General features: G+C 49.9%; 1 protein-coding gene across 1 annotated transcript in view; it reads left to right on the forward strand.

Annotated features, from left to right (window-relative positions):
* LOC104345207 (cell surface hyaluronidase CEMIP2-like) overlaps positions 1 to 20,675 on the forward strand; it is a 58,748-nt gene continuing 38,073 nt past the window's right edge. Inside the window, exons 1-12 of the mRNA XM_086471316.1 lie at positions 1 to 253; positions 2,509 to 3,033; positions 8,447 to 8,587; positions 8,736 to 9,297; positions 9,564 to 9,733; positions 10,042 to 10,230; positions 10,582 to 10,751; positions 11,616 to 11,825; positions 15,613 to 15,818; positions 18,064 to 18,133; positions 18,778 to 18,906; positions 19,916 to 20,001. Of these exons, the coding sequence (XP_086327442.1) occupies positions 1 to 253; positions 2,509 to 3,033; positions 8,447 to 8,587; positions 8,736 to 9,297; positions 9,564 to 9,733; positions 10,042 to 10,230; positions 10,582 to 10,751; positions 11,616 to 11,825; positions 15,613 to 15,818; positions 18,064 to 18,133; positions 18,778 to 18,906; positions 19,916 to 20,001 (2,711 nt within the window). The remainder of the gene's footprint in view (positions 254 to 2,508; positions 3,034 to 8,446; positions 8,588 to 8,735; positions 9,298 to 9,563; positions 9,734 to 10,041; positions 10,231 to 10,581; positions 10,752 to 11,615; positions 11,826 to 15,612; positions 15,819 to 18,063; positions 18,134 to 18,777; positions 18,907 to 19,915; positions 20,002 to 20,675) is intronic.

A 20,675-nucleotide genomic window follows, 5' to 3' on the forward strand; every position in this document is an offset into this window, starting at 1 on the left:
ATGCCGCTCCGCCGGGCGCAGCCAGGTGAGGAGCCGCCGCAAGCGCGGGGGTGCGGGCCGGGGGGAGTCGAGGGGGACACACACACACACACACTCTGCGGGGCCAACCGCTGTGTCTGTGTTGCAGGTGCCCCCCCCGGGCGGCGTCCCCCGAGGAGCCCCACCGCCGCTCGGCTGCTGCCGCCGCTGCTCCCGCTGCTGCCGCTGCTGCTGCTGCTGGTGGGCGCCCGGCCCGGGGTGACGAGCGTCAAGAGTCAGTAGCGACCCGGTGGCGATTTCCCCGGGAGGGCCGGGCGGTGGGTGGGCAGTGCGGAGGGGAGGGGGAGGCGGTGCTGCAGCAGCCGCGGGGCCGAGCCCCCCCCCCCGGAGCGCGGCCGGGGCCGGGAGCGGTGCGACCCCCGCGGCCGCTGGTGTTTGTGCCCCAGCGTGGGGTGAGGAGGCCAGGCTGGGGCTACAGCGAGGGCTGCCCCGGGGGCAGCTGCCCCGGGCGAGCAGAAGGAACGGGGCTTTTGGAGCTAAAACCCCTTAGTTCTGCCTGAAGAGAACGCGGGAGGGAAACACGCCTCCGGTTTCCAGTTTGGCTTCAAGACACAGGGAGCTGGAGGGGACTGCGTGCAACGGGCCCCTAACTTATTTTCTCCTTTAGTTCCTCAGGCCTTTTTTAGTTTAAGGGCTGCCTTTGAAGACGAGACATTGATCCAAAGTTTTGTTTATTCTCCATAACATTTTACACAGCAGTTTATTCCAGGAAGCTTGCAGACCTACTTAAAGATTTAACATTGCTTATGCTTCAAGTCACTCCGCTGCAGCGGTGCCATTAGGTGCACTTAGGGACACTTTGGGTCTGCCCCAAAGCCCTTCCCCTTTGGCTCAGCCCGGCACCAGTCGGATGGCAGCGGTGCGTCCAGTCCTCTGCGTGGACCACCCACCCCCCAACACGTTTGTGCAGGAGGAGGGGGGAATATGGACCCCATAATACTGGGGTCCTCCTGGAGCTGAGTCCTTCTCCCTCTCTGTTTCTCCCAGGGATCTCGCACAAGCAGCTTGCTCCCCTGCGTGTCAGCCCATCAGTAAACTAGTGAAAGAGCTCATTGATCTCTTGGGGGCCTTATGAACGGGGTTCTTGCAGTGGCCATTGATTGCTCTGAATGACAAACACAGTGAAGATGCAAAATGCCTGTTTCAGTACGACATATTCCTGAGTTATCCACTGCCATCTAGTCCTAGCAGTCATATTTTGCAGTTTCTAAGTAATTTGACATTATATTTCGGGGATGAATTACAGCCACAAATGTGCATTTTTATATATAAAATTCAAAAATAATAGTAGAATACTTAACTAATACCATTACAGGCAATCCTCTGGACTGTAAGTCGCAACTACTTGAAGCTAATAAACTTAATCTTGAATCAAATTTAAAAAAAAAAAAAACAACCTGAAACTTCTCAAACGTGCTGGACTGGGATCCACCTCTAGGAAATAGAAGAACATTCTTTAAAATCTTGGTTTCTGCTTAGAAATGAAAGGGAAGGCTGCAGGCACATTCCAGGGCCCCCAGGACGTGACCTCCAGCTTTTAGCAGTATGCTGTTATGTTAAAACATTAACTATTTCAAACACTTTTGCAAGATGCAATTAAGTTTTGGGTTCTTTATCCTTTTAATTATTAGAGCTTTCTTGTGTGTTTGCAGCCCTACTTATCATGAAGTCCCAGCCTACTTATGTTGCATTTAATTGCTTTATTGATCAACTGTCAGAGTGTAAATTGAACCTTCAGGCTCAACCTTGGTGAAGGGGAGGTGGCTAGGGGCACTACTTTAGAGGCGAATTTAGGCTCCAGAGAGTCCCAGTTCTCCCATACCAATACCTTCTTGTCCTCCAGAAGAAGCTACTGTGGCCTTTGAGCAGCCGCAGATTAACCCTGTTACACCAGGCTAATGGCTTTAATCGGCCGGCAGAGACTAGAGAGGTCACCTAGAAAGCAAAACTGAGCCTTTCATTTCACCCAAGCCTAAACCTATTGGAAACTTACAGGCTGTGCTGGGTCCTGGGGCTGGACCCAAAGTGCAAACAGCGCAGGAGTGTAAAAGTTTCCTTTCTTAGTTATGTATGAAAAATGCTTTTGTAGTCTTTAATAGGAATCATTTTTCTTAATGTTTTTCAGAAAAATTATATGGAATAGTACATATTGGTTTGGTGATTGGGTTTTTTTTTTTTTTTAGGAATCTGTGTACTCTGGAGTGTATGTATGAACAACAAAGGTAGTTTTCCTGAGCATCACAGAAAACATTCACTTAAAAAATCACAAATAATTGTTATTACATTATAGTACCTGCAAAAATATCTATTGCAAATCTATTGATTTGGCCTGTCAAAACATTCAGTAAGTTTGTCAAAGTTAGTGTAGCGGTCTGCACTGTATCCAGGGCTGCATTGATAAATGTAGAGATAGATGTGTTCTTTAAAGAAACAAACCCACCAGGATTCTTCACTGTTTATATTTAATAGGTTTTACTGTATTTGCGATTATTTCAGAACGTAGCCTGAATCTCAACAGTTCTTTGTGGGAGATGGATTATGAAAGACTGTTGCACAGTAAGAAAACCCTTCCTGGGACCATGGGCTCTCATGAACCCTCCAGCCTGTTCAGGAGCAGCTCTTTCCTTAGTCACCAGGGAAGGAGAAGTTTGTTAAGTCAGAACCTGGGCCAGAAACTGCAAGAAAAGCCGTTATCCTGTGACATGCTCCTTAAACTTTCCAGATATATTCTACTGGATACCTTTGGACCTAGCTTGGCCTGGAACCTCTTTCGGTTTTATAACTGTGATCGAGAAAACCTGCTCAAAATTCCGGTCAGTCCTCTCAAGGCAGCTCAGCGCAAGGTGAAGCCATTCTTGCTACACAGGGTGCTTCAGCTCCTCAGGAATATGGGAGTGTTGACTGAAGCTCAGCAGTCCAAGGCCTTCTCTCTGCTCAAGAAGCAAATGCTTAAACCAAAGAAAACACCGTTAAAGCCCAAAATGGAACAAAATGGTAGGTATATAAGGAGGAGAGGTGGTTTTGCTATTTCAGATGCATTCTGGTGCTGGCTGAATGAAAGTGACACTAAATTGTAGGTGACACTAAATTGGGGGGGAGTGTTGAGCTGCTGGAGGGTAGGAAGGCTCTGCAGAGGGATCTGGACAGGCTGGGTCGACAGGCTGAGGCCAATGCTATGAGGTTCAACAAGGCCAAGTGTTGGGTCCTGCACTTCGGTCACAAGAACCCCATGCAACACTGCGGGCTTGGGGAGGAGTGGCTGGAAAGCTGCCCAGCAGAAAAGGACCTGGGGGTGCTGGTCGACAGCCGGCTGAACGTGAGCCAGCAGTGTGCCCAGGTGGCCAAGAAGGCCAACAGCGTCCTGGCCTGTATCAGACATAGTGTGGCCAGCAGGAGCAGGGAGGTGATCGTGCCCCTGTACTAGGCACTGGTGAGGCTGCACCTCGAACACCGTGTGCAGTTTTGGGCCCCTCACTACCAGACAGACATTGAGGTGCTGGAGCGTGTCCGGAGAAGGGCAACAAAGCTGGTGAGGGGTCTGGAGAACAATTCTTATGAGGAACGGCTGAGGGACCTGGGGTTGTTCAGCCTAGAGAAGAGGAGGCTGAGAGGAGACCTTACCGCTCTCTACAGCTACCTGAAAGGAGGTTGCAGTGAGGTGGGGGTTGGTCTCTTCTCCCACATAACTAGTAATAAGACAAGAGGAAATGGCCTCAAGTTGCACCAAGTGAGGTTTAGATTGGACATTAGGAAAAATTTCTTTACTGAAAGGGTTGTCAGGCATTGGAACAGGCTGCTCAGGGAAGTGGTGGAGTCACCATCCCTGGAGGTGTTCAAAAAATGTGTAGATGTGGCACTTTGGAGACATGGTTTAGTGGGCATGGTGGTGTTGGGTTGATGATTGGACTTGGTGATCTCAGAGGTCTCTTCCAACCTAATGACTCTGTGACTCTAAGGTGTGGGGCCGGGCTCGTGCTGCCAGGGCGAGGGGTGGACATCCCTGGGGCAATCCTGTACGCGGTGGTCCTGTGTCGTGCCGGGGGCCGTTGCTCAGAGCCAGGGCTGGGAGTGCTCAGCCCCGAGCAGGTCTGTGATGAGGTGGGTAGGAAGCAGTCGCTGTCTGCAGAAGAGGAGACACCGGGCGAAGGCTCTGCTGGAAACGTAAAATTAACTTTTTTCCTAAAAAAAAAAAAAAAAAAAAAAGTAGAGAATTGCAGGAAATGCGAGAAGAGGAACCACAACACAACCCCGTGTTAATCAGTAGAATGTAGGCGCTGATGCCCCGCGTCCCCCGCTGCCGGGAGGTGCAGGCAGGTTTGCCCAGACCGGCGGGGGGGGGGGTGGGGGGAGCGGGCAGCGCGCGGGGCGGGCAGCGCTGTGCAAGGGCGCCGCCCCCCGGCCGGCGGAGGCGCCGCAGGGGCAGCGGCAGGGGCCGCGGCAGGGGTAGGAGCAGGGGCAGGGGTAGGAGCAGGGGCAGGGGTAGGAGCAGGAGCGGGAGCAGGGGCGGGGGCAGAGGCAGGGGTAGGAGCAGGAGCGGGAGCAGGGGCGGGGGCAGAGGCAGGGGTAGGAGCAGGGGCAGGGGCAGGGGCAAGGGCAGGGCGCGCCCCGCCGGGCGCTGCTCGTTTCCCCGCCGCGGGCAGGCGGCGGAGCGGGGTGGGGGGGGTGTCAGGTCCGGGCAGGGGGTTTCGAGGCAGGCGAGTCTGAGCTGGCGCTGACCCCGCTGCGGGCGGGGTTGTGCCGCGGTGCCCCCGGTTCCCCGCGGCGGGGAGCGCGGTGTTGCTCAGGGGGTGCTGCCCGCGCTGCTCCTTCCCTGCGGTGAGGAGGGCTCGGGAAACCCCCCAGCGAGGGAGGGTGCCTGGGAAAGTCACTTACAGAGCAGGAGCCCTCCTCTCCGCGCCGGGGGGTGCGGGACCTGCTCTCTGGGAAGGGGCGTTCGTGCCCCGGGAGTCCGTTCAGCCGCCGCCCGCTCCCGCCGGGCAGCCCCGTTCCCTGCCCCTGGCCCCGACCGGAGCCTCGCCAGGCAGCGGTGTTGCTGTCGGGTGTCACGGCCGCGTCCGTAGGCAAAGCATCACAGCCGGTGCGACACGCCGAGACGATCGAGGATGCCTCATGCCGTTACAGAAAATGACCCATTTTTGTTTCAGAAAGGTAAACTTGAGCTGGCAACCAGCAATAGCTCTCGAAGGAGGGTTTGGGTTGGTGATTTTTTTTTGCGAGGAAGAGTTACGCCACCGCCTGTTTGAGGCAGTGAGGGTTAGTCATGGTTCCCACTTGCAGGTGTGAGGATGTTTGGGAATGTTCTTGCGCTGCGGTTGCGTCCTGTGACCCAGCGCCGCGGTGCGAGCTTCACACTGGCACTGCTGCAAACCCAAAATCGTCTTGAAAAACGAAATTTGGAAAAGAGTGAAAGGAAAACCGTTTAGCTCCCAAGTACCAAACTACAAAGAGCAATAGACGCTTCTGTCATTCCCTTAAAAAGAGACAGGAATCTTTAGAAAAACAGGATGATGTGTCCAGTCCCATCTACGCTGAAATTTTCTTCCTCAGGCTGCTGAAAACTTAATATGAGGGGAAGTGGCACTGAAATGGTTCACCTGAAAATAGTTCTTTCAGAAAAAGTATCAGACCAGTGTGTTTCTGTGGATTTTGAGGCTACAGAGGGAAAATGATTTTGAAGGATTTAAACACCTTAAAAATATTGGATTTCTGTTCAGGAAAAGTCCTGTGCAAACGGGAGTGACTTTGGCTTTGCTGTTCATTTCATGAGGCCTGCGCAAAGTTGGATGCTAACCAAAGCCTGCGTCACGTTTATTTCTGCTGTTACTGTGTGGCATCAGTCACTGTTGCCTTTTATTTAGATTGCAAGTCCATGGAATCTTTTGCATGGAGTAAATCTTTTCAGTAAAGATGTGTGACATTTCTAGGGCCCCAGCAGGTGTAAAACAAAGGTTCAAGTCCTTTTCTACTTCAAATTTTGCAATTCTAGAATGATTGATTTCAGAGAATTTAGTGTGTTTTAAGACAAAATCCTCCTGTTTGTCTTATCTTGCCTGAAACTTCCACCGGTAGATAAATCTTTCTCCAAAAAATTTGAGCACAGCCTCCTATACCTCTGATAACAGCTCTGCTTTCCCATGACCTGAATTCATACACGTCATATTCAGATAAGAAGGAGGCACAACACTGACTAATGCCGCTTTTTCGGAAGGAAAATGACAGAAGCTGTTTGAGACAGGAAGAGAAGTGCCAGCACTAAATGACAGATGAACAGCCGGTAGCAAAGGTGGCAGCTCGAACGTTTCCCTGTATTTATGGAGCATTGAAATGCCGAGCGTTATCTGGATTTGTTTCTTTAGGCTGGATGCTTATCTTCAGATTCAGCAATTCTCTGGGTCCCAGGACAGGGTGTAAGAGAGTGGATGGGTTTTGTTCAGCACAAGGGAGTGTTGCTCCTGCTCCAGAGCTGTTGTCTGGAGCGTGGGGCATGGCCGTGCCCCTCACCCACCCCTCTGCTTCCAGTCTGTTCCCATATTTTGTCTGACAGCACTTGCTCCTTATTAACATGACTATAGCCTCTTTGTGCCCTCCCGTCAGAAGAAATCCTGCACCAGAATAAATTTCAGAGGTGACAGATTGGAACGGTTTGACCAGATGATGGCACACAAATGTCTCTGAGATCAGCAGCACCTGTGGCTTTGCACCTCTTTGGCTTTAGCCCTGGGCAGGGGCAGTGGTTGGCACTGTTGCCTGCCTGCTCCTGCCTCATCCTCTCTGGATGTTGGGCTCTGGAGTGGAGATAAGGGATTACGTGTACACTCTGGGAGGGAAAAGGAGGTGGCTGCAGTAAGCAGTTACCTGTCTTTGTGTCACCTGGAAGCTCAGTTGTGCTGTATTTGAGAGCCTACAAGAAATGAGATATTGTGGTTCATGGAAAACACACCAGTGTGAGCAGGCAGTGCCACATCCACTGGGACTGGAGTCCAGACAGGAACCTGCAAAAGCCAGGACCACAGGCCCGGGCCATGGGGGTAAAAGCACATGGGTTTCTTTGAGGCTGTGTCTTGTCAGAGCCCTTTCTAAGGCTTTTCCTCTCTTTCACCGTGGGTTCTGACTACGGGCTGGTTTGGCAGGTGGCGGGAGGTGGAGTGGTGGATACCTCTCTGCTCACCCACTGGCAGGGGAACCTCTGCAGCCCCCCGGTTACAGTGTTCTCTGTAGATCTACCAGACACAGGACAGCACAGAGCCAAACACCCCTGTGGGAAGGTGCCGGAGGGGCCAACTGCCTCCCAAGAAGGGCCAAGGCCTGCAAAGCCCCGGTGACCACACCGCAGTCTGGAGGCCGGTGTGCCTCAGCCCCCTGCCCTTCTCAGGGAGGCAGCTGCCCCCCAGCCTCACGCTGTGCGGGGCAGGTTTTGAGCCCAGCCCGGTGCTCTGCGGGTCCGCACAGAGCCCCCCGGGGGCTCCCGGGGCTGAGAGTCACCCCGCTCCTCGCGGAGTCCGGCGGGGAGCCCGCGGCAGCCGGGAGCCGGGGAAGACCTTTGCGTGCGGGCAGCGGGGCTCCCCCCGGCCCCGGGCATCTGGGCGCCGGTCGCAGATATACGTCCAGGCTGGAGGGATCGTCCCCGGCTGGGAGGAGCCAGCGGCTCCGCTGCTGTAAACAGTGCGGGCACCGCCAGCGGTTGGAAGATGGATATAAATAGGGAGGCGGAGGGGAGGCAGCCGGAGCGGAGGAGCGGGAGCTGCCTGCGCCTGCCTGCCCCTGCCTCTGCTGCCTGCAGCCGGGGTGTCCCAGCAGCCCCGGCCGGGAGCTCCCGAGAGGCGGCGTCCAAAGTTTGCGGCTCGGCGCTGCCGGGGATAGGTAAGCGGTTTTTGGAGCCCGGGTTTGAAACCCGCCGGTGCTTCTCGTCGATCTGCCGCTGGGGTTTTCTCCTCGCCGGTCTCTGTTCGTACTGCCGCCGTGGTCGACTCGCCGTGTCCGGGGTTGTGTGGAGCCGGGGAAGGGGGGGATTTCTGTTTTCGGTCTTGCTACGTTAAGCGGAGGAAAAAGAAAACAAAAAACAAACGCCACATCAAAAGCAAAATGCGTCTTTGCGCCGGCTCCGTGCAAAGCCGCGGCGAGGGAGCCGGTGCGGCGCACGTGTTGCGGGAGGGGGCTGCCCGCGGCTGCGGGAGCGGGTAGCGGCTGCGGGGGCGCCCGGGACGCGCCGACCGCGGGGAGCCCCGGGGAGCCGCGGCTCCTCCTGCCCTTCGCGCCGGACCCGGAGCCGGTCCCGGCGCCACCGCGGGACGCGTCGGGGAGCAGCGAGCGGCGGCAGCGCATCAGGTCGGTACCGCCTCCCTCCGCGCCCTTCCGCGCCCCTCCGCGCCCCGCCGCCGCCGCTGCCGCCGCCGCCCCTCTCTTGCAGGGCCCTGCCCGGAGGCCACCCCGCACTTCGCCCCGTGGCGACCCGGCTCCGACACCCGCCGCGCCGCCGTGGTGGGCCGGGGGGCGGCCTTGCGCCTGGAGAGCTCCGCCGCCTTCCACTCCCTCGTCATCCGCGACGGAGGTAAGCGGGGCCGCCCGCCCCCTCGGGCCCGCTGCGGCTCCCGGGGAGCTGGCGGGGGGGGGGGGGGGGGGGGCGCGGCCCGGGTGTGCCCGCCGGCGGGTGTCACCTCCGCGCTCTCCGACCCCGCTCCTCTCCGCTCGCCCGCCAGGGAGGCTGGTGTTCGCCGACCGCCCCCACGGGCCGCCCATCACCCTGCGGGCCCGTTACATCCTCATCCACGACGGCGGGGAGCTGCACATCGGCTCGGAGCGCTGCCCCTACGGCTCGCGGGCCACCATCTCGCTGTACGGGCGAGCCGCCGAGGGGGCGGCCGTGGAGGGCTTCGGGCAGAAGTTCGTGGGCGTGGGGCGCGGCGGCGTCTTGGAGCTGCACGGCCGGCGGCCCCGCTCCTGGACCCTCCTGGACAAAACCCTGCACCCCGGCGGGCTCCGCCACGGCCCCTACTCCTCCGAGAAGCGGTGGGGCAGCCGCGGTCTCAACATCCGCGTCCTGGACGCCGGCACGGCGCGGGTGCTGGCGGCGGGGCGCTTCGACACCCACCTGCGGCCCGGCGAGTGCCGGCGGCTCCGCGCCTTCCTGGCCCTCCAGCCCCCCGGCAGGGTGGTGGCGGCCGCCGTGGGGGACTCGGCCGCCCGCAGCCTCACGCTGGAGACGCGGCGGCTGCTGCGGGACCGTCTGGGCAGCAGGTACATCGCCCGCCTGGGCTACAGGTGAGGCGGGCGGGGGTCGGGAGGGGGGGGGATGGCGGGGGGGGGGGGGGGGGGGGCCGGCCCGCGGCGCCACCATGGACAGCTCCGCGCCGGGGCTGCCGCGCCGCCGGGCTCGCCCCGACGGAGGGGCGCGACCGAGGGCCGGGCCGGGGTCCGGGGGGCAGCCCGGGCTGGGGGAGGGAGGGGTCCTCCCCTCCTGCCCGAGGTCTTTGGGGGATGGAGGGTTCAGGCTGTCACTCGCTTCGCTCCTTCCCGGTCTCCTTCAGGCAGCCCTGGGCGCTGGTGGGGATCCTCGGAGGGGATCAGCTTTCCACGGCGGAAGATAAACGGGAGTACCACGGGAGTGGAACGACGGGGTTAGCCGTGGCCCAGAGAGATTTCCTCACCTACGACGGCACCCGTTTTACCGTTACCGCCTTCAGTGGATGGATAAAAGGTGTAGTCTTCCCTGACAATGGCTGGTCTTTGGTCGCTCTGCTTTGCTCTCCGCTGGGAAGCTGAGCAGTGCAATGACAATAATATCATAGTCTTTTGCTCACATGGACGGTGACCGAGCTAACAGCAATATTCTCACAAAGTGACGTTTTAGCTGCCTACAAAGGGATGATACTGACATTTAATGGCTAGAGCACTCCTATCATGCATGGAGCTGTCTAGATAAAAACTGAATTGGTATGCTCTTTGACTAATTGCATGATTCTGTCATGTGCAACTGTAAAAATAATGGATCGCTTCATTTTCCAGGGGTGCCTCATAATGGATTTAAAGTGGAAGTGTCCAAAGGAATAATTCTTCACTTGGTGGATGAGGTTACAAGTTGGTTACCTGGTGACCGGGTCGTCGTTGCCAGTACAGATTATTCTATGCATCAGGCTGAAGAGTTTAATCTCCTTCCTTGCCCTGAATGTAGAAGTAATCAAGTGAAAATCGATGGTATGAAATATTTTTATCAAGCTACTCATTTGTGGTAAATACTTATATTGTCTTGGTTTTTATGTTCTACATGTACTTGTCTTTTTAGCTAGCTCTTGTCCCATAAACACACGGGTACATATGAGAGCTGAAGGCCCCAATATTATATTTGGACTTGAAAGCTCGACCAGAGGCAGCAGTCCTTTGTAGAAGCCAGAGGAAAAGCTGCTCTCCTCTGGGATCAGCTACTAACGACTGGGAGCATCCCCAGACTTGGTGGTTGCTTAAATGAAAGGTGTGCACTTGCTTAGAACAATGCGATAACGAAGGTGCCGTGCTCACTCAGAATAAAAAGATTTCTGATTTTCACAGGCAGCCCACTTTATCTTCACATTGGAGAAGTCATAGATGGTGTCGATATGAGGGCAGAGGTTGGTCTTCTGACTAGAAATATACTTATTCAAGGAGAAATGGAAGACTCCTGTTATGGACAAAATCAATGCCAGTTTTTCTCCTTTGATACATTTGGAGGACATATTAAAGTGAGTAATTTTTAATGTGTATCCCTGTAGGTGGTTTCCAATAGTTCCTTTCCTGGTTTGTAAACAAGTAACAGAATACATGAAACTACCATTGCGTCAGTGGGAAAAAATACGCTTGTCTATGAAGAAGGGAAAAATTTGATGGCCTGTTTTGCAAAACTGGACTTGCAATGAGCCTGTGCCATTTTCTTCTCCATGTATGCAAAAATGTACCCTTCTCTGGGCTAGAGGGCATTCTTTAGTGGCATCGCTGTCAGTAGGGTCAGTGTGAAGTTACATAGTTCACAAGGTGTCACTGAAGAAATTGTGCTTCCAGCAGAGCAAACCTGCTCCCTTTGCAGCTCAGAGAGGCGCTGGGTCTCGCCCTGTTGTGCTTTGCCTCCTCTTGGTTGTCCCATGAGTTCTCGGTGGAGGTGCAAAGTCTTGCTGTTGCAGGGGCTTTGTGTAAAATTACTCCTCTACTGGTCGGTGGTAATCAGGGAGCTCTGCAGATCTGGCCTAAAATCACTTGACAGAGATAGAGTTGCCAGCAAACAGAGTCTGGTGGTAAAAGCTAGCCCTTCCTGTGGCTGGCAGGAGTGCCTTGCCCGTAGCCATGTCACACACTGCTGTTGCCAAGTACTGCACGTGCTGTTTGGCAGCAGTTCCTTGGCAGCCCCGTGCCCATAGGTGAGCAGCTGCTGGCATACTGCTCTGCAGGTGCTGCACTGCCGTGAGTCAGAGCAGGGGGCTGACACCTCCTCCTGGGATCAGGCCCTGTTTTACTCTGCAAACATATTGCCTAATGAGAGAAAAAAGGTGGTTTTCTTTTGTGTGTGTGTTTATATTGTAAAGCCTGACTTGTAACTACATTTGTGTCAACAGATCCTAAGGAATTTTAGCTCTGTTCACATGTCAGGAGTGGAGTTAAAAAACATGGGGCAGCAGATCCTGGGCAGTTACCCTGTGCATTTTCACTTGGCTGAGGATGTGGATGAGAGAGGAGGATACGAACGCCCAACGTACCTTGATAACCTGGCTATCCACCACTGCTTCTCTAGGTGTGTTGCCATACACGGAACTCATGGCCTTCTGGTAGGAGACATATTTTATTAGTATCGAGTTAATTTCTTTGCTTAGGCACTGCTAAACAGTCAGACCCATTTGTGATGCAAAGAGAAATCAGAATATTGAAACGAGACATCTTTTCCCCAAGAAATGTCCTGACTTGTCAACTTCGTTTGACTGGTGTTCAGGCTAGGACTGTTGTTCTGGTAGTGCAGCTCTCTGAAATGAATTTCGGGTTCTTAGTATTACCTAATTAGTATTACTAATGGTGTCATCAGATAGAGTGAAATCTTTGTCATGGTTATTCTGGACAGATTGTGATAATAGGAACCTTCATTTAAAATGAAAACAATGGACTTTAAACAGACCTGACTGAAGCGATGGACCTTTAATTTGCAAAGGAGATAAAAAAGACAGGGGTTGTTCAAGTCAGGGCAATGTGAAATATATCCAAAAACATTCACATGACAAAGGGAACGAAACATGAGAGGGACAGACCCAAACGACTGCTTCAGTGCCAGAAAAGCCCTCAGGAACTTGGCTTTGACCTAGATTCTCACAAGGGCATTGAGGAGAGGAACTTAAAAAAAAAAAACAACCCGCAAAAAAGCCATGGCACATTCCCACTCCAGTCCTGACATGTCCAGTTGCTGTGTGTTCTGCAGGACCCTGAGCGGTGTTTTCATGTCTGTGGCCATTTCCTCATTCACCCGATGTGTGCTCAGGCAGAGACACTCCCTGAACTATCCGTGACCTCCCGTGGTTTTCCTGACAACTTTTTCTCAACCCTGGACATAAAGCTGTGTTAGATATGACACAGATGCGCTCCGGTGGGACCCTTGTGTGATACAGTCCCCTTGAAGCGATGTATTCACGGAAGTACGATGCTGGACTTGTACAACTGGGAACACTTTTCACGTATCCTAAACTGGAGTTTGTATTGTCCATATCACTCAAAATTATTGATCGCCTTCTCATATACGTGGTTTGCTCTGGCTGTAAACCTGCCTTTGTGTACAGAGCCCTTAGGTGGCAGGAGACTTGCCCAGTGTGTGTCAGTTTAACTCCCTTTCTCCTCCTATTGGTATTAAACCTCTGGAATTGAAGGAACCTGCCTGGGATGAAAAATCAAGCCTTATGCTAATGTTTGTCCTGAGAAGAATGGTGTAGGGTCTTGCTTTTTACCAAAAAAGAGGTTGTCAAGGGTTTATCTGGATGTGTGGGATGCAATAGTTGTGAAACCAAGAATCTGTGTGGGAGCCAGCCCCCCCATGTGACCGCTGAGAGCTTTGAGTCCGTGAAGCAGTGAATAGATTTTATAGGAAAGGTTAAGTATGTGATTCTGTGGAAGAATCATGTGGTTTCACTACAGTCATAAAGATAAAGAGTAATTAAAATGTAATAAAAAGACTTGCTTTAAATAAAATAGTTTGCAGTTTGAGAGAAGGGCATGTGTATCAGAGCAAGGAGGTTAAACAACATAGATGGGCACCCATTTTAGCATCAGGTTATGAAACTTTAGCCCTTGAGGCAGAATAAACCAGATAGGTGGGTTCTTCCCCCTCCTGTCTTGACGGTTTAGAGGATGTAATTTTAGAAGTACGTTGCCAAAGTGCTGTGGTTTGTGCTTTTCTGTGCATGGGTCATGCAGTTCTGCCTGTAAGGCCCTTCTCCCATCTGCTGCTCCCGTGTGCTGGGCTTGTGCCGCTGTGCGAGCGGGTGGCAGCAGCGCACACAGCTTGGGTTACTCACCGCGGTTGGGGCGCAGGCTGCGGCATGCCTCGCACTGCCCTGGCACACGTCAGGCATACACAGACTACTGTAGTCTTTCATGTCTAATGTTGCAGTGCATAAAGGTCACTTATATTGTGTTGCTGAACTATATATAATTCAGTGTTTAGAAGCATCTTAATCATCTGGTGTTGGACACACCAGTGAGGCTGTAGCCTGCGTTGTGGATGGTGTTTCATGCTGGCACGTACAGTAATACGCTGCTGGCACATACAGTAGTATGCTGCTGTCACAGTGCTGCAGGTGGGCTCATTTCCCAGCATATAGTGTCTATTTGTGATATGCCAGAATTGATCAGTTATTGGGGTTTTGATCTAATGGCATGGACCCTTATCTTTCAGTACAAATGTAAGTGATCTTTACATTATGTTATTTCTGTTTAGGAGGGTCATCAGTATAGTTTTGTGTATGTAAGTTTTCAGGGCTGCAATTCTGAAGCTGTGACTAACCATATTAACAAAAGCTAAAATCTGTTTTCGGATACAAGGCCGGTTTTTAACGCAGCTGTCTGAAGCACAGATTATCTAAACTTCAGCTAAATTCAGAAGAATGAAACTCTACAGTTGAAATGCTGTTTAAAACAGGGAGCGGTTTGTTGTTACAGTTTCTTTCCAAAAATAGTCTTCCATGGCCTCCTTAGCGCAGCTTCTGCCCATCATTTGGAAGGGTAGAAGCAGCCGAGCCTACTGTTCTTAGCAGGTTGGCAAGGACACTTGCACTTTTATCTAAATCCATTTCCTATTTGTATTTCCAAGACTCAGCTGGCAGGGACACATTCAGTGTCACTGCATGTAGGTTCTCTGTTACCCTCTTGTAGCTCACTCCGAGCTACTGTACCTGCGTGCAGGGTCTCAGTGGATTCCCAAAACTGTATCAGTTAGGAACTGGGTACCCGTTTGTGTTGTGCCTTTTTTATAACTCTCCCTTGAACACCTCATTAGGACAGAAACAAGAGCAGCAGATGACAAGTTTGAGAGGTGACTGCCAGGAAAACAATGGAATCCAGTAGAGATATACCTGTGGGGACTATACTCTTTGTGACTCCAGATGTTACGTACAGTTTCAGCCCATTAAGGGGAAATCACAGGATGTGAATCTGAAATGGATGTAGTTAAAATATCCCTCTGTATACAGAAATAACCAAGTAGGTTAATATTAGTTAAGCTTGCAGTCTTACACAGACATAACTCTGACGTCAACAGGAATTTTGTATGCCTGAAGAGTGAATAAAAATGCTGACAGGGATCATTGGAGTACAAAGTTAAGGTTTCAGTAAGATTTAGTAACAAATAGCTGGTATTTTAACTAGCCTGATTTAGTATTTACATTTAAACGAAGGATTTCTGAATTTATCTTCATAAGACTTTACATCAAAGGAGGCTTGTGCTAAGTCCTCTTGGTCAAATTAGGGTTTAATGCAATACCCCTGTGCATGTCAATTAATATTAAATAGACTGAAATAGTAAAATACCATCTCTGCCCAAGCTGATCATTACAGGAATGAAGTGGCTCTGCACCTTCTGAGAGTCGGGGAGAAAGAACATTGTTAATATAAATTACTTCACATGGTGCATTTTTAAGAATTTCTTATTTTATTTGGGAAGTGTTGCATCATGAAAATTTCTGGATTAACCATCCTAACTTGTTGGTTTATCATGCAAGACTCACTTGTCTTTACGCAGATATTTACTCCGTGACACCTAATCAAATATTCTCTCTTAGAGCTTAGGGCAGTTTTAAATCCAGTATTTTGCAATTTTCCTGTAATTATGCGTGTGATCTTCTTCAGAGTAATTTTAATAGCAGTTTCACTCTATAAGAAGATCAGTCCACAGTTACGCAGACTGCATGTAGTTCCAGTTAGCTTTGGGACCGATGCCTATGGAGCCACTGCTCACTGTGCAGAGGGGTGGCAAAACCCCTCTGTGAGTGTTTCGGGAATGTATTGATATGCAAAGCACACCAGTTACAGTTCCTACTGCTGTTAGCATTGTGATCTATGGCCTGTCTACTTTTTTTTCAGGTAAAAGACACCATTGGCTATGACACTCTGGGGCACTGCTTCTTCCTCGAAGACGGGACGGAGCAACGCAATACGTTTTATCACAACTTGGGCCTCCTCACAAAGTCAGGGACGATCTTGCCTTCGGATCGCAATGAGGCTATGTGCCTTGCCATCCGCAGCCACGTCTACGGGGATTACGTTCCTGTGCCGAGCACCGACTGCATGTAAGTGCTCTGGGAGCTGTAGTCAGGCTTTGCACCAATGTTGTGCTTTATAGCCGGGGCCCAAAGTATGCTGGGGTGAAACTTTTGGAAGGTGTTCTTTAACGTTAAATGGAAAATTGTAGCTTTTCCTACCACTTCTCATTTTAAAATAATTTTGCTACTTGACTCTGTTTTGCTTGTGAAGATATCTGTTAACACCTGTGTGAGTCCTAAGGAGTATTTGCTGCTGGTTATTCCTGTCGCTCCTGAGAATCATAAACAGGCTTGAGCACTTTGCTCATTTCTAAACCCATTTCAACTCTTAAGTAGGATGTTGAAGGCTTCATGAAATCTGTCTGTTAAGTGCACATTCCTTCAGCCCTGGTATAAGCTGGCAAAAATATCACTTACTATAAAGGGAGTTTCTGCCTTTTTTTTTTTTCACCAGGGCTGGATTGGGCCTGGAGCATCTAGAGTAAATTGGTCAATAGTACATGAATACATGACTATCTAGAGTACATCAGGAGATTTAGTGAGAATGCAGACATTAGCATAAACTACAGTGAGCATCATTTAACAATAAACAATATCCCGATACAGCTGACCAAGGTTAGCTTCTATTTTGGAGACTGATGAGCTGTGAGATGGGGACTTTGGGGTCCCGAGTATTGATCTGGCTAGTGTTTGCAAGCAAGAACACAGTTTAGCCAAGGCAATTTGTAGTTTCATATTTTCTGGAAAAGGATTCAGTGGCCAAATTCTACTTACTTCCATTTGCATAAATAACAAATTAATCGCAATGATTGTTACTGAAATTCTAAGGTTGCTTGTATGGTTAATACAGTTTTATTTTGCACCTATTTAGTGGTTCTGTTAACACAAAGGAGTGTGGATTCTTGATTATATAATACTTAAGGTGGATAAAAATTTATTGAGATTTTGTGCTTAGAATGATCGTATTAATTGGTACAGTCATGAGAAAAGGTTTACAGTGCTTTTACATGTGGTCTTCACTACTGCAAAAGATGTTATCAAATTGTCGTGGTTTAAGCCAGCAGGGAGCTAAACACCACACAGCCGCTTGCTCACTCCCCACCCCCACAGTGGGATGGGGGAGAGATTTGGGGAGAAAAAAAAAAAAAAAAGTAAAATATGTGCGTTGAGATAAAGACAGTTTGATAGGACAGAAAAGGAAGGGAAAATACTACTACTGGAAATAATAATAATGATAATGATGAAAGAATTAGAATATACAAAACAAGTGATGCACGGTGCAATTGCTTACTGCCTGCCGAGCGATGCCCAGCCAGTTCCCAAGCAGTGGCCCCCCACCAGCGTTCCCCCAGCTTTATATGCTGAGCATGATGTCATACGGTAGGGGCTATCCCTTTGGTCAGCTGGGGTCAGCTGTCCCAGCTGTGTCCCCTCCCAGCCTCTTGTGCCCCCCAGCCTCCACGTTGGTGGGGTGGTGTGAGAAGCTGAAAAGTCCTTGACTTAGTGTGAGCCCTGCTTAGCAACAACTAAAACATCAGCGTGTTGGCAACATTATTCTCACCCTAAATCCAAAACGCAGCACTATACCAGCTACTAGGAAAAAAATTAACTCTATCCCAGCCTAAATCAGGGCACAAATGAACTAAGACAACAGATGACACCGTTTCAATAGCTATATGTGGCTTTTGTTTATGCCACCGATGATCTTCCCTCTGAAGCAAAAACTCCTTATCTGAACAAATGTTGAAATAACATCTCCTTAATCTCCTGATTAAGGAGCCATTTGCGGCTCAAGGACATTTTTTTCTTTTACACATAGAATCATAGAATGGTTTGGGTTGGAGCTTCACAAATCCATAGAAAATTCCCCTACCTTCTGCCGTTGCCCCTGAAGTTCCAAAAAACAAGCCAGAAACTCACTTTTCAGATGTTTTCCAAAGCCACTTCACTTTTTTTTTAAAAAAAAAAAAAAAAGAAAAAAGAAAAAGAAAGAAATAAAAAGACGTTGGGTTTCCTTAAGCTGCGTTTGACAGAGCATGGAATTTGTGTTAACAGTCTCATATAATTTACAATAGGTTCAGCCTGTGGCTCCATAAATGAACATATCTGACATTACTAGATGATTTCTTTTCCTTAAAGAGTGTCATTAAAAGCTTGTGTGGAGTTTTAAAGTCAACAGGAGAGCTACAGCTCAAGTCCAGTGCAGTGCTATGAAAATGTATCCCTTCCTGGCTGGTAACTGCTTAGGATCATTTTGATTTTGATTTTTCAGGGCTGTCAGCACATTCTGGATTGCAAATCCAAACAACAACTTAATAGAGAATGCAGCAGCTGGTGCTCAGGTAAAATCATTTAATGGCAAGAGCTATGCTTTGCCTCCAGTTTCCGTGTATTCTACTTTTATTGATGTCATTAATATGAGGGCAATGAATTTTCAGTAAGCCATCATAAAATTTGGATACGTGTTTCTGCAACCTTTGTCTCTGTTAAGAACAAGCAATTGCCTACAGTTCTCCCACTGATCTCTCTCACAAATTTCTCTCACGTTGGAAATGGTGTGTGGCGTTTCTCAGCAAATGTTGATTTTTGTTAGTAGTTAATAGTTAAATGGCCAATAAAATTTTATATTTATATACATAAATATGTATTCTCTCCTTGTTATTATCTCTGATGTTTGCTCAAATCGTGTTTGTGTTTAACGTGCCTGTATAGAGAAGGCTATGTTTTCTAATAAACCACCTGAATTTCACCTACAATATATGCATTTTTAAAACCTATCTGTGTGTGCCTGGGGGACCCACTACACATACCAAAGGAGAAGTTGGGAGGTGTAAGAGTATGGGCTGCTGTCTGTCCCCTGGGACTCACATGTTTGGCAGGCTCAGGTTAGAAATCTGGCCAGCACAGTGGGAAACCCTAAGTCCCCAGGTTAACCTGTCTCATTAACTGCGGTGTCCCATTTCTCAGACCTCCCTTTGTCTTTTAGGATGTTGGGATATGGTACATCTTCCACCGGGTTCCCACTGGACAGTCTGAGGGGCAATATCCAGAGGGACAGGCTGAACATACCCCCTTGGGAGTATTTTACAACAACAGGGTCCACTCCAATTTCAAGGCAGGTGGATGATTTTTATGTGTTTCTATCAATACAGTAGTATGGCGTAGCACTGGCTGTGTGGTGCTCTGAAATCAGATGATCATGGCTGTCTTACATTTTTGATAAAGGTCTTTTAACACTGTATCAAGGCACAATCAACTTTTGGGGCTGATGCTCTTTCCAATGATTAAAGAGGGAGCTGAGCAGAATGGGAGTCCCATTTCAGGCACTGCAGTTGGGTGCCTGTGTTAGAGGGATGTGCCCAGGCCTTAGGTACGCCCACTAAGTGAGATTTAAGGAATGATGGACAGGACACTGAGCACTGCTGTTGGCTACAGTGGTGCAAGGATATAGGGGGATGAGCAAAAGTAGTTTATGCCAGGTCCTGCTCATCACCTTTGAAAAATGAGACCAGAAATTCCATGGTAATTCCAAGCAAAAAATATACTGTTGACGTGAAAACATAACCTGTAAGTTATAAAAAGCATTTTACACTTATTTCTCAGGGTTCTAGATTGAAATCAGTGCTGTTCTCTGTGCCTGGTATATTTTATATCTTGCTCCATGACAGCTGCTGCTCTAGGCCAAAGCCTTTAAGTTGGCTATGGCAGCTCACGTTCTCTTTCGACTGTCGGGGGACTCATCACTCTTTATTTAAAACCTTGCTTCTTAACAGCACTCTTTTTCCAAAAAGTTATCAAAAGCTTGGCAAAGTCCCTTCTTGCTTTCTGCGAGAGAGAAAGAGAGAGTGGGAGTTCAGTGCCTTGCTTTGGGTCAGAAGACAGCCCAAGATGCTGATGCATAACATATGGCAGGGCAGGCTCGGTCCTGACTTCAGCATGCTACGTCCTGCGCTAATGTCATACAGAGCAGTGCCAAGTGACACTGAAAGGGAAGAGAAAGCCCAGGCTGCAGGCACTCGCTGTGCCTGCATGCACTGGCTGCCCGTGTTCATTGATAAAAGCCTGGGATCTCTGGTCTCTGTTGGGCAGTCTGTTAAAATAATTGGAGTCGTGTGCCTTTTCAGGCTGGTTTGTTTATTGGAAAAGGAGTAAAGACAACGAGAGCCAATGCTGAGGATCCCAGAGAGTATCTGACTGTCGATAATGCCAGGTAAGCACATGCTGTATGGCTAAGTATTTTGGACAGTTGTATTGCTTCTTGGCTTCTGCATTGTATTTAACAGATCATTAATGCCTCATTATGGCTAGAGCATCTGAAGAAAACCCCACAAGCTATCTCTGATGTGCAGAGGCAAATACTTCGTAGCTATGCACTGAATTGTTTGTGTTATTGCTGACCAGAAATTCTACACATGCACTTGGGGTTATGAGGACTAAGCAGTGAAGCATGTGAAAGGGGATCCAGATTCCATTAGTCCATTAGCGGGTTTGTAAACTCCAACATTTCTTACTAATTACTTAGAAGAACTTAGAGCTGAAAGGTGACGTAAGAGACTGCTGAGACTGGTCTAGGATTAATGAGGAAAATAAAGTAGCCTCAAAGCTTTTCATCAGCTGCTTTAGAATCCCTGAGCTTCCTTTTGCAGAGTGGAAGCAGGTAAATTAAGGCCATTTTCTCACTCACTGCAGCCCTATGGGTCTATATGAGGAGGTTGTGGCAGAAATGAGCCGCTGCTCATGGTCAAGCCTTGGCTGTTTTCCCCCCTCCATCATACCCTATCAATGCCACTATGATGCTCCCATACGGCTGAAAGGGAAGGGTGCCTTTTTGTCCCTTTTTGAGACTTCCCTGCCAGGGTCACCCCCTTGGGCACTGAGGAGCCA

Source organism: Leptosomus discolor, chromosome 11, assembly GCF_034619465.1.
Source record: "Leptosomus discolor isolate bLepDis1 chromosome 11, bLepDis1.hap2, whole genome shotgun sequence".
In the NCBI taxonomy this organism is placed as follows: domain Eukaryota; kingdom Metazoa; phylum Chordata; class Aves; order Leptosomiformes; family Leptosomidae; genus Leptosomus; species Leptosomus discolor.